The 12,500-nt window shown below is 40.0% G+C and overlaps 1 protein-coding gene across 1 annotated transcript in view; it reads left to right on the top strand.

The window, feature by feature from the left end:
* Window positions 1–11,627: 11,627 nt before the first annotated feature.
* LOC137975402 (uncharacterized) overlaps window positions 11,628–12,500 on the top strand; it is a 2,180-nt gene continuing 1,307 nt past the window's right edge. Inside the window, exon 1 of the mRNA XM_068822517.1 lies at window positions 11,628–12,217. Coding sequence (XP_068678618.1) covers window positions 11,665–12,217 — 553 coding nt within the window. The 5' untranslated portion in view covers window positions 11,628–11,664. The remainder of the gene's footprint in view (window positions 12,218–12,500) is intronic.

Consider the following 12,500-nt stretch of genomic DNA (forward strand, 5'->3'; position numbering starts at 1 on the left):
TTTAATCGGAGGCAGATAAAGTTTAGATGACCATGCCTGCTCGATCTTCCATTCACGTCTACATTTCTAACAAGCATCTGGGTGAGATAAGGTGGGCACTCCCCAAAAATCCGTTTGTATACCAATACAGACTTATTTATTCTCGCTTCATGATAAAATGGAACCCAACTTAATTGTTTAAAAAGTTTCACACTGTTCGCTTTTGTGTCAGCACCCAGTATTACACGGGCTGCTCGTTTCTGTAGCCTGAATATTTTCTGAATGTTTTCTATAGAGCAGGCTGTCCACATGCATGGTTGAGGCATGCAGCATTGCCTGATTAATCACTGCTTTCTAATAAGATTTCCTTTGATCAAGAGGCAGTGAGCGTCTAATTTTCCGCAACACAGCGATTCTCTGTGCTAAACTCTTGCATAGGTCATCCACATGCTGGTCAAAGGAGAGCTGACTGTCAATTGTCACTCCGAGCAGTTTGTGTGAGTGTACTTGATTAAGTTCAGAAGACTTTAAGCGTAGTTGAAGGGTGGAATGTTCTATCTTCTTCACCAAACGTTTCCCTGTAACAAGCATCGACTTTGTTTTGGACTCATTAAACAACACTTTATTTCTTGATGACCAATTTAAGACTTCAACAATGTCCTCCTGTAGGCCCTCAGATACAGCATTGGGGGCCGCCTGATAGTGAGCAGAGTGGCTGATTGTAGTGTCGTCAGCATATATATCAGCGACACAGTGCTGCAATGCTTCGGGAAGATCACTAATAAATACAAGGAATAAAATAGGACCTAAAATACTACCCTGTGGCACACCGAGCGTCACAGATCGTTTTGTAGAATGGCACCTGTCTATATTTACATACTGGCTTCTACCGCTCAAATAGTCGCGGAACAGGGGAAGAGAAGTCTCGTTCACTCCAAGCGCCTTCAATTTCGATAATAACAACTGGTAATCAATCAAATCAAAAGCCTTCTTATAGTCTATAAAAACAAGCCCAGTGACTTTATCATTGTCAAGGTTAAACAGCAACTGGTCAACCAAACGAATAAGTGCAGTTTCAGTTGAATTGGATTTTCTGAAGCCAGACTGGAGATGATGAAACAGATTGTTCTCCTTAAGGAAATTGCACAAGTATTCACATATGTGTTTCTCTAATATTTTAAAGAGAATAGGAAGTACAGAAATCGGTCTGTAGTTGTTCTTATCATTCCTACTGCCATTTCCTTTGAAAACAGGGGTAACTTTTGCAACCTTCCAAGTAGCTGAGAAGGTCTTGGTAGACAAGCAGAGGTTCAATAGCTTTGACAGCGATGGTGATATTGCAGGTGCAGCGATTCTGAGTAATTTGGCACTAATGCCATCATCTCCGGTGGCTTTATGAGTTGGGATAGAAAGCAATACTTCTACAACCCTCCTCTGTGTTATTGTCGGGAGGTCAAATGACCCAATGCCCTGTCTATGAGTTGTTATCGTTGAGAGGCCAGTTGGAGAATCAGGCCCAAGTGCCGCAACTAGTTTCTTTGGTTGATCACCACCATCAACTGCTTCGTAGATCGCTTGAAGCATATATAGAAGGGCATCTGTCGTAGAATGCCCCTTACGGGAGAACTGACAGGGGCGATCTTGCCTTCCAACTGGGATAAGAGTCTGGAACTGGTAAAGCCCTCCATAATCTTTGCCATGGTACAAGTAAGAGATATAGGCCTTAGATCTTGTTCAATAAGACCCGGGGGGAGACACTTTAGGGATAGGTGTAACAATAGAGGATTTCAGAAAAGCTGGTATGTACCCCTCCCTTATAGACTGGTTGTAAATGTCACAAACGAGGGGGGCTAACTCTAGGGCAAACTCTTTCAGGAGCCGGTTAGGTATGTTATCAGGGCCGACAGCTTTCGATGTCTGAAGCGATGACAAGGACTTATATGCAACAAATTCTGAAATTAAAAATTCAACAGGAACAGATAGCGGGGACACAGTGGAAATGGTCAGTGGTTGGAAATGGTCAGTCAACCCAACAAAATAACTGTTGATCTTATTTGCTAAACGCTTAATATCTGTGTCTTTATCAAGGAACTGATAGTACCACTCATGCTTAGCATCCTGGCATCCTGCTAGCTTTTTATTTCCCTCCACCATTTCGCAGGATTCACATGTTCGACCTCCGCAACCTTTTTCTGATAGTAGTGATGTTTTGCCGTTTTTATTGCAACTTGAGCTTTGTGTCTCCAATGACGATAGGCATTTGAGTCCTTTCCGTGTCTAGAAAATGAGGATTGGCGTTTACCGATCCACAATTTGATCCTACTAGTTATCCAAGGGCGATCAGTAGGATGTTTCTTTATGGTCTTCTGCGGGAGGAACATACAAATGGCATCATCAAGCTCAGACATGAACAGTTGAAACTTTTGTTCGCACGAGGAGGCATTAAGAATTGGGGTCCAATCCCTTTGAGTTATCCATTGTCCGAGAGCACGCCACGCACTATCTCGCATATCACGCACAACAATTTTCTCAGTTGTGTGGGTAGTGAGAGGGGCGGATACTGGTTTAGCTAAGATAGAGTAATGATCCGATGATCCGACCTTTGGAAGCTAGGATAGAGTAAATAGCCTGGGTCTGTTAGTAAAAGACCAGTCCAGCGTGGCAGTATCGCAAGTTTTGAAGGATACAAGTTGTTTCAGTTGGTTCACCCCAGTTATATATTGTGTTCGAAACCCAGTTGAAGTAGGGTTAAAATCACCAGTTAACACAACAAGTGCATTAGGTTGCATCAACAGCAGCCCATCAAGGTTTCTTTGTATATGATCACGAAGAATAACATTCTCGGGCTCACGATTGGTGGTCGAGTGATAGACAACACCTAAAACAATAGATGTTGTTTGCCTTGGCAAACTATTAGCTTGTACATCCATACAAATTGTAAGGTCCCTCGGTGGCAAACATATACAAATGAAACCATGCTTCCTCCATTCAACGACAGGTCTCGAAGGAGCGTTAGTCAGCTTGAATCGTACGCACTAGACTTGTTCTTGTGACCGGAAAATTCGGCAACAGACGCGTATCCGATAGTAAACACGTCCCAGCTTTGAAGCTGGTGGTAGATGAAAGGACAAATGATAGAGAGAGAACCAAAAGGTGAAGTAAACACGGAGATCTAAAAATCGCGGCGGCCATCTTGCACGCATACATTACAATACAATACATTACATTGGCGTGCCATCTTGGCACGCTAACCTTCAATCACCTTCAGTAACCCTCACATACCTTCATCTACCTTAAATCACATTCATTTACCCTCATATACCTTCATGTACCTTCAATCACATTCATTGACCCTCATATACATTCATCTACCTTCTATCATATTCATTAACCCACATATACCTTCATCTACTTTCAATCACCTTCATTAACCCTCACATACCTTCATCTACCTTAAATCACATTCATTTACCCTCATATACCTTCGTCTACCTTAAATCACATTAATTTACCTTCATATACCTTCATGTACCTTCAATCACATTCACTGACCCTCATACACCTTCATCTACCTTCTATCATATTCATTAACCCCCATATAACTTCATGTACCTTCAATCATATTCATTTACCTTTATATACTTTCATCTATCTTAAATCACATTCATTTACCCTCATATACCTTCATGTACCTTCAATCACATTCATTGACCCTCATATACCTTCATCTACCTTCAGTCATATTCATTAACCCTCATATACCTTAATGTACCTTAATTCATATTCATTAACCCTCATATATACCTTCATCTACCTGAAATCACGTTCATTAACCCTCATATACCTTCATGTACCTTAAATCACGTTCATTAACCCTCATATACGTTCATCTACCTTCATTCGCCGTCATCTACCTTTCATCTAGCTTGATTCGCCTTCGCTCATTTTCATCTACCTTCTTTTACGTTCAATTACCTTGATCCAGCGCCATCTACCTTTATCTTTCTTCAATCACGTTCATTTATCGTCATTTTCCTTCATTCCCGTTCATTCACCTTAATATACCTTCATGCACATTTATTCACATTCACCTATCTATGCCTTCATGCACATTCGCAGATCGCCTCAAATAGGACAAAAACGTTCCGCAAAATGGTAATTTCTTTTTCATTACTATTTTGCGAAACGGATCTAAATTCTGCCATAGTTACGATTGATTGCACCGATGGGACTTGGTGCTAAGAAAAACTGGGAATTTCTGACAAATTAAGGCGTATTGCGCATTTTCATTTTCATTTCGTTTCGCATTTAAAATTAGTGTAAGCCGCCCAAATCAACAACATGTATTGGTACTGTAAGGATGAAAAATTGATTGTTTTAAGACCATTTGTTAAAATTTATATATTAAATGGTGTATAGTATCTGTTCACTCAAAATAACTATTGAGCAAATCCCGACGTAAAAGGCTCTTTTCGGTTAATAGAGTTTAGAGCTCTCTTGAAGCACGCGACGTTTTTGAGCTGTGAATGGCAACCCCTGAAGTGAGCTGTTTTCTCTTTTAACTTGTCTTGTCACTACCACCTTTATGTTGTTAAGTATCTTTCCACCATTGGAGGTGATTACGATAAAAATCTGGGAAACACTACTGTCTTGGCATGCGTGATGTTCCTTTACCGGCCACCGCCCGCGGCTGAAAAGCCTCGTGTGCTTAAACTCCCATTTAATTTCTCAATTAATTTTCTCATCTTCAAGTGCACTGTGAGTAGTGGTGTACGCTAGTTCGTCCCCCTTTTGACGGTTGGAATTGGAGCGTTCTGATTGGTCGTTTCAATCTTTGGCGGGAAATTCAAATTTGCGCGGGACATTCACAAGTACGTTAGAGGAACCGTTAAAGGGACATTCAAAATTCAACCGATGACGTCATATACACGTGACACCGCTTGTGCGAACCGTCAGGAAACAGGTTAAGGTGTTTTGCGTAATCATGTTAGATAAAAAGATAACGGTCAGGAAATTCAAAATTCAAACAATGACGCACACGGGTCGAGAGAGGGATGACGTCACAGAGTCCCAGGCCCCTCACCGTTAGAAAAAACACTAGAGTCCCGAGCCCCTCACGGTCAGAAAAAACACCAGAGGTAAAATGAAATCCAACAGGTTTTAATGTTCAAGAAAATCAACAACGGTACCATTTGTACAACAAGAAGAAAAAAGCCAAAAAAATGTCACACTATGTACATGAAGAACATGGTGCCCTGCACTCGCACCCTAGCTTATTATGGTAAAGGCTGATTTGGTTGTGGCCGGCCAATGAGAGGATTTAGAACGCAGGTGTCATTCTTGTGTTCAATAGACGGAGCGAGCACGCATCCCAGCGCGAAAAATTTTTTTGATGTGGCCGGCCAATGAGAGGATCCAGGACACAATCATCCCACCAGTCACACCAAGAATTGGTGCCCCGTAACAAATATTTACAATATATACAAGAAATGGAATAGAGTCTCCTTAAAGTCACCTCAGTTCCGTAGCGTCCCTACTCAGTCCACACACAAAAGATGGCACCCCGTACGTGCACCCCGCAACTTTACAGATTAAAACTCGAGGAGTTCCCGGAAGGACATGTCCTCGAAACAGGATGTGTCTTCAACATGCATGAGTCGCTCATTTTATTCATGAGTTGCTCGGAGTGACTCCCTCAATTTGAGTTACTCAGGGTTGCTCGGAGTTACTCATGGGTTGCTCACTTGCTCATGAGTTGCTCATTTTACTCATGAGTTTCTCGGAGTTACTCCCTCAATTTGAGTAACATGCGTTTCCTGGAGCACTTGTTTGGTCTCCCTTGACTGAACAAAGCCGACTTCTTACCGTTCGGTTCCTGAAGTTTGCACTGCCCCACTCCGCGCTTGCTCAAAAATTGACCACATTTGTATTTTGGAAAAGGAAAGGCACGAGCCAATGTCTTGTTGATACACTCTTTGGTAGATGGCACGCACTTCACTAAGTAAACAAAAAGCAAATAGAGCTCGATCAGACCACGTTGTCCTCCTCGGTGGCTTCTCGTTTATGATGACCTTCGCCGCCGTTTCACGCTTTTATTGGTTCGTGCAAGAGTAAAGTTGCTGTGTAGTTGCTGTGTCGTTGCTGTGTCGTCAGTGCTGTGTCGGTGGATTGTGACATCAGCTATACAGTACAGAATCCTTGCAAGAAGGGAAAAATTAGCATTTGCAAGAACTGTTGATGTTTCGGAGATTCTGTCGGTATGTGCCCTCATGTTCTCACGGATGCTGCTCAAACTATGAGCGAGCAGAAAAGATTCATTTATTTTTATAAAAAATCGGCTTCCAACAAGTTAGGGAAGATGATGCGAGGATCGAAATCTACCAAACCAGCTTGGGGGAAAACCGCATAAAAAAAAGAAGGCCAAGAAGGGGTCGCAACAACGTTTGTCAGACTCCAATACAAAGAGAAGTCGACACATCTGATCTTCTTACCAAAGCCCATTCGATACACGGAATGCTATCAAAATAACGAGCCCTTTTACGTCGTGTTTATTAAGGCCTTAAAGAAGGCCAAATAGTGCATGGGATGCAGCAACGAGTTTCCCAGAAGAATGCTAACAGCACCTTATGACTTTGCTCTTCTTCACTTGGTTTTATTTTTGGTTTTGTCCTGTAGTATTTTTGCAAATTTTAAAGTGATTGTAATTTGTTTACAAGAAAGAAGCTAGGGTCGCAGACCTCGTGTTTGAGTGATGATCATTTCAACCAATTCGTGTTGTGTCATAATTTTATTCTCGTCCAGGCAACCTCCTAAAATATTACAATAATTTATAGAAAACACTAATTGTTCCGACAAACTGCCATCTGCCGTGTCAGCCACTAAACAATCGAAAACGACTGAAGAGGTCTCATTGCATAATTTGGTCAAAAAGGTAATTCGTCTAGCCTTTGTTCAGAACTGACTCGTTAACTTCACTAACTGACTCACATCATCTCACTAGTCAGGGACGTTTTGATGGACTCGCTAAGTTTACATTTCATGGGTCAAAACTCGCGTAAATGGTAGCTCTGATTTGCATTGTAAAATAATGAAAACTTTATTAAAACGCAACCTTATTAAACCAGCGTTAAACGTTGGCAGTGAAAAACTCTGGCTTTATTAAACTGTCAGTTTTCACTGTCATCTATTTTATCTTACCGTTTTTATAGTATTCCCTCAAGTTACCATTCTTCTTAATTTTATATATATCATATTTGAAATTTTTCAACCATCACTTCTGAAGATGTATGTTGTAGCATACGAAACGTCGAGTCACTGAAGGAAAATGTGCTTTAGCGTTATCTTGGTAGCCGCTCTTTTTTGTTTTTGTTTTTGATTTAGGTCACAGGAATTTTAACTTTCAAGAGCTGAATAAGCTGCTGGAATTTGATAAGAAGTCTGCTCATTGAGTTCTGTAAGTATACGAAAATTAATTACTGGTCATTGGAGGTTCCACTGGATGGTCGTTAAATGTAAATCTAACCGATCATACGAAGAGTTTTGAGGCAAGCAACCGTGGACAATTTTCCTGTCGGTGTACGTTGGATCAGTGGCTTGATCTGATCGGCGTAATTACAAGTTCAGAAACTAAATATCCAAACCAAACCTACTACGGTCGCAGAACATTTCCTCTCCTCTCCCCACAACATCTCTAAGGACATACAATTAATTCCTATCGAAAAAGTATTTTCTAACAGAGACTAGATCCGTAAGGCCAGGGAAGCTTTTTTAATTTCAAAAGGCAGAACAATTGATCCCAACGGTCTTAATATCTGCGAAGAAACGTATTAGATTTCATTTTATTATTTAGTCGCTTCCGTTATTTTTCCGTTACTCTTAGTATTTGAATTCAAATTTGTTGTAACTGCCATGTTTTATCACATTTTTTCCAGTATTACGTCAACACCCATTTACTATATATACGTACATACAAGCAATCCAATGTAAACTCTAATTGTACTTGAAGAAGACTGGTTTGGTCAGCAGAAATATAGTACCCACTAAAATCAAATCTAAATGCTTAAAATATTTAGTTTCTCATTAAGAACAGCATACAACACAATTTGTAATCAGAAATTGAAACAAGTCTGTTTAACCATACTCCAGCTTGGAAAAGACTGGGCCTAATAAGCTGGGCCCGGTTGTTCAAAAGCCGATTAACGCTCATCCCAGATTGAAAGTTAACCGAGGAGTTTATTTCTCTACTCCCAAATGCTGTTCAACGCTGATATTCGGCAAAACCTTACATTAGCAGGGCATTAGAAGAATTCAATATTGAAAAACAAAAATAAACTTTTACCAAAAAGTTGAAAACATGAAACAAACGTTTACGCTAATACTGGATGAACTTAATCGGCTTTCTCACGAGGTTACAATTCCTTTTAGTATTGATCCTGCCTCCAAGGAAATGGCGCTTAATTTTCTCATGGTGCACATAAAGGCGATACCAAAAGGAATATAACACAAACAGCTGTTAGAAACACGACTGTTTGTGATTATTCTTATTGATACTTAAATGGCCCAAGTTTAATAAACAATCTTAACGGGACGATACCAAGCCAATTGCATTCCTAAACTCTTTAAAACTACTTTTTTGAAGAAAATTTATAGAATATAAATTACAGTTAATGATACAACCTTTAGCTTATTAGAGTCAAGCTAACAGCAAACAATCATGTATCTGTAAATGCTAGCAATACAGGGGCACAAAGATCATTTAGCCTATGGGCCTCATGCGCAGTCAGTTATTGTCCAATCACAGCACTGGCTTTTCCCTCTGTCAATCAAAGCGTGTTTCTCCGTTTGCTTCTGTTCAGTGATTCATTCTGTTCTTCAGCTTTGACAAGAATCACAAATGAATTAATTACACCAATGGGTTTATGTTGCATGTTGTTATAAATTTTGTTATGGAAAAGAAATAAGGTGAAGTAAAGGACGATTGATGTTATTGTAGTTGTTGGCAGGTTGAGGAGCCATATTAACTCAGAGGGATCATTATTCGTAGATGAGATCTGTTTTCCTTTCCGTCCAAAAAATTGTAAGAAGGGTAAAAATATCATCGAATCTTGGTTGTTTTGTAAATTTACTATTAAAATCAACGAGATGAAAAGTACTTCATACCATTTTGCTTGCGAAATGAGGCAACAGTACGTTTCGAAAAATGGGAATTTGGGTCGCATTACTATTTTGCGAAACGGATCGAAATTCTTCCGCAATGATCATTGATTGCAGCCACGGGACTCGGTGCTACGAAAAAGGGAGAATTTCTGACGCATTAATTAAGGCGTATTGCCCCTTTTCATTTTCACTTCGTTTCAATTGGTTTCTCAAATTAGTGTAAGCCGATTTAGGCCCAATCTTTGACGTCGATTATTTCCTGCCGGTATGCTATATGCACGGGAATTTAGACTTTCGTAAGGACGGTGCCTACTAATTCAAAGGTATTTTTGCGCGGTTTAGTGGACGATTTGGAAGATGAAAAAGGAAGAAATCGGGAATGAATTATTTGGACGAGAAGTTGGATTAGACGGAGGGAGGAAAGAGGGTATATCTTCAGTTAATAAGAGAGTTAGCTTTTGAACGATGTTGCGTTAAAAGTCAGCTGCGGGGGGTGTTACACGCACCAACACCAACAAAATTCGGGCAACAATGTTGCAAGTTTTTCAATCGCTTTCAAAAACCTGCAACATGTTGCCGCAACAAAATGTTGCGTTAAAAATCGCCCCGTGCACCCTGTTACACGAGGCAACTTTTAACTTGCGTTAAAAATCGGCTCGTGTAACACCACCTTAAATTAGGCATATACCCGTCACGAGTCCCATAGGTCAAAGTCCTATTTTACAGATTAAGTCTAGGCGCTCATTTTACTGATTATAAGTCTAAACTCTCGTTTGTCTTATTAGCACCGAGCAAGATGGTTGCAATTACACGGGAGTTTTCAAGGATATGTGTAGCATTAGTAAGTGTCTGCGCGATTGTGTCTGCCATCATGTTGGAATCTGATGTAGAAGATTATGTAAAAAAGATTATTAGAGAATTTGATCAGGATTCCCGAAGTTGTCGATTCGACAATGTGATCGATCTTCCAGTATTTCCAATAGAAAGATCGGAACAATCGAGAACCCATTGGAGAAAGAAAGATTTCTTTTTGCCAAGGTTATTTATCTGGTGTCCTGTAGCTCACTATGGAAGCATCTTACGTTGCCCAGAACATGGAGTTATTCTCGAGATCGGCGAATGGACGAATGTAATTACTAAGAATTCATGTTATCGGAACCCGCGTTTAGTTTACGCCATTGGAGGAAACATCATTCTAATTCAACGTGTTTACGTATGTCGACAAGGCGGAATGCGTCATTTTTATCTTCCTGCAAGTAAGACGCTGATGGCAAGCGCACCCACATTGTTGTTGTCAGCATTTCCTTTCAACCTATACCACCGTTCTGCTTGTACAAAGCAATTGTTGCAATACACTGGTTGTTTGATCATAGGAGGTGTCAACTTCTTGAAAATTAGTGAGACACTCACTTCAATGAACTACAAATCCTACTGCCATCGAGCTGGTATTTATCCCGCTTCGCTTCTGCCGAAAATACCGGAAGTTCCTTGGAGACTCGGATCTTTCTTGGATAATTTTTACAGTGATGTTCTTTTCTCTTTTCCCTCAGCAAATTTCTTAATTCATATGTATCTTGAACACTTCCAGGAAATGAAACCCTTCTATGAATATGAAATGTCACAGCTTACTGCTACTACAATTTCCTGTGACCATACGTTTAAAGTCAGCAAGAACATAGTTACATTTCGTGATGCTGGTAGCAAATTTGTTAGTCAGTTTGAGAACCTTTTTATTGTGTTAAATGATAAAAAGGAAGTTATTGACTGGCGCTTTACAAAGTCTTGTGCTTTTGAAGAAATAAAAGACTTGTTAGAGTCTTTACAGCGCCGACCAGGGGTACAGTTAAATTGCATATACCTAGATGACTGTTGCAAGATGCGACGTTTGTACCAAGAAGTTTTTGTTGGTGTTCCTGTGAAACTTGATGTTTTTCATGCTGTGCAGCGGGCGACCAACACCATACCTAAAGGTACTGAATTATCAAGAAAAATTTCCAAGGAGTTTGGCTTGGTTTTCAGGGCAGATGGTAATCTTGGTGAAAGGCGTTGCCTTCCAACACCAGACATTTGTGTCATTCAGATGAACGTAAAAATGTTCTTGGATCGCTGGCAACATTTGCTACAAACACCTGAATTTGACAAGACACGCAATGAAATTGATAAAATTTACAATCATATAAGTCAAGGCTGTTTGTCTGGAATTGGCGATGGTGATGGAACAGAGGGTAATGAGGCATTGCACCGTCTACTTAACAGGTCTCGTTTGTGTGGTTCTTCTCTCCTTGGTCCTGAACTTGCTCTTGCAATATAACAGCATTGTTCTATGCATATAATTGTAAAATTAAGGGTGACAAACACACCAACAATGCCAAGGTGACACCAATTTTTCCAGTGGAGGGACTTGCATCTTTATCCCAATATCTAAACACTGAAATTACATCATTAGTTGGTTCCCATTTCAAAATGGAAGACCAGCCAGTCTCACTTGCTGGTCTTTGGACAACTAATGTCAATAATTCATGTGATAGTATGACTGATGTCGACTCCACTTCCTCAAGGAAAGATCGTATGGTTATTGCTGATGACGTTCAGCATCTATTTGATGACAGTATTGCAAAGAATGTTATTGAGGATGCAATAAAGGTACATGAATTCCTCAATAACATAAACAACACTATAAATGATAAGTCCACTGATGCCTTTGATTTCCTCCTTAAAGGAATATCAGATAATGACAAGCTTGTATTTTCAGGCGAATCTCAAGTGCAAGATGAAACCCACAACCAAAATCTCAAAAGAAATCTTTCTTCAATGGGCTTAGAGATTGATCCTGTTTCAGGTGATGGTGACTGTGCATTTTCAAGTATTATTAGACAGCTATATAAACTGCCTGAATTTATGAATGAGGGAATTTTAACAAGACACCTTCATGACATGGGCCTTAACATTGATGAGAAAACTGATGCTTTCACATTGCGACAGCGATTCGTTGATCACGTTCAAGCTAATGAACACTACCAACTGCTTACTGGAATTTCCGCGGATAAGCTGAGTGAGGAAACAGAACTCTTTCGTGAAAAAGGTACACTGCACTGTGCTGGCATTGCAAAGGTCATGGGTTTGAATCCAGTTGAAGTCACCTGAATTTTTCAGGTGCACAGAGTTGACGCTTTAATTGTCCAGCAAGTGTCAAAATGATCTCTCCATTTCATCTCTAATAAGCAGTTCACAAATATTTATTTCTTCCAATAATAACCATTTTCAAAGCTGAAAATTACATTGAAAAGTGAAAAACCGAAACGTTTCAAAAACTAGTTAATCATCGGGGTAAAGAACCACTCTAAAAATACTGTCCTTTGTCAAAT

Source organism: Montipora foliosa, chromosome 1 (genome assembly GCF_036669935.1).
Source record: "Montipora foliosa isolate CH-2021 chromosome 1, ASM3666993v2, whole genome shotgun sequence".
Taxonomy (NCBI): domain Eukaryota; kingdom Metazoa; phylum Cnidaria; class Anthozoa; order Scleractinia; family Acroporidae; genus Montipora; species Montipora foliosa.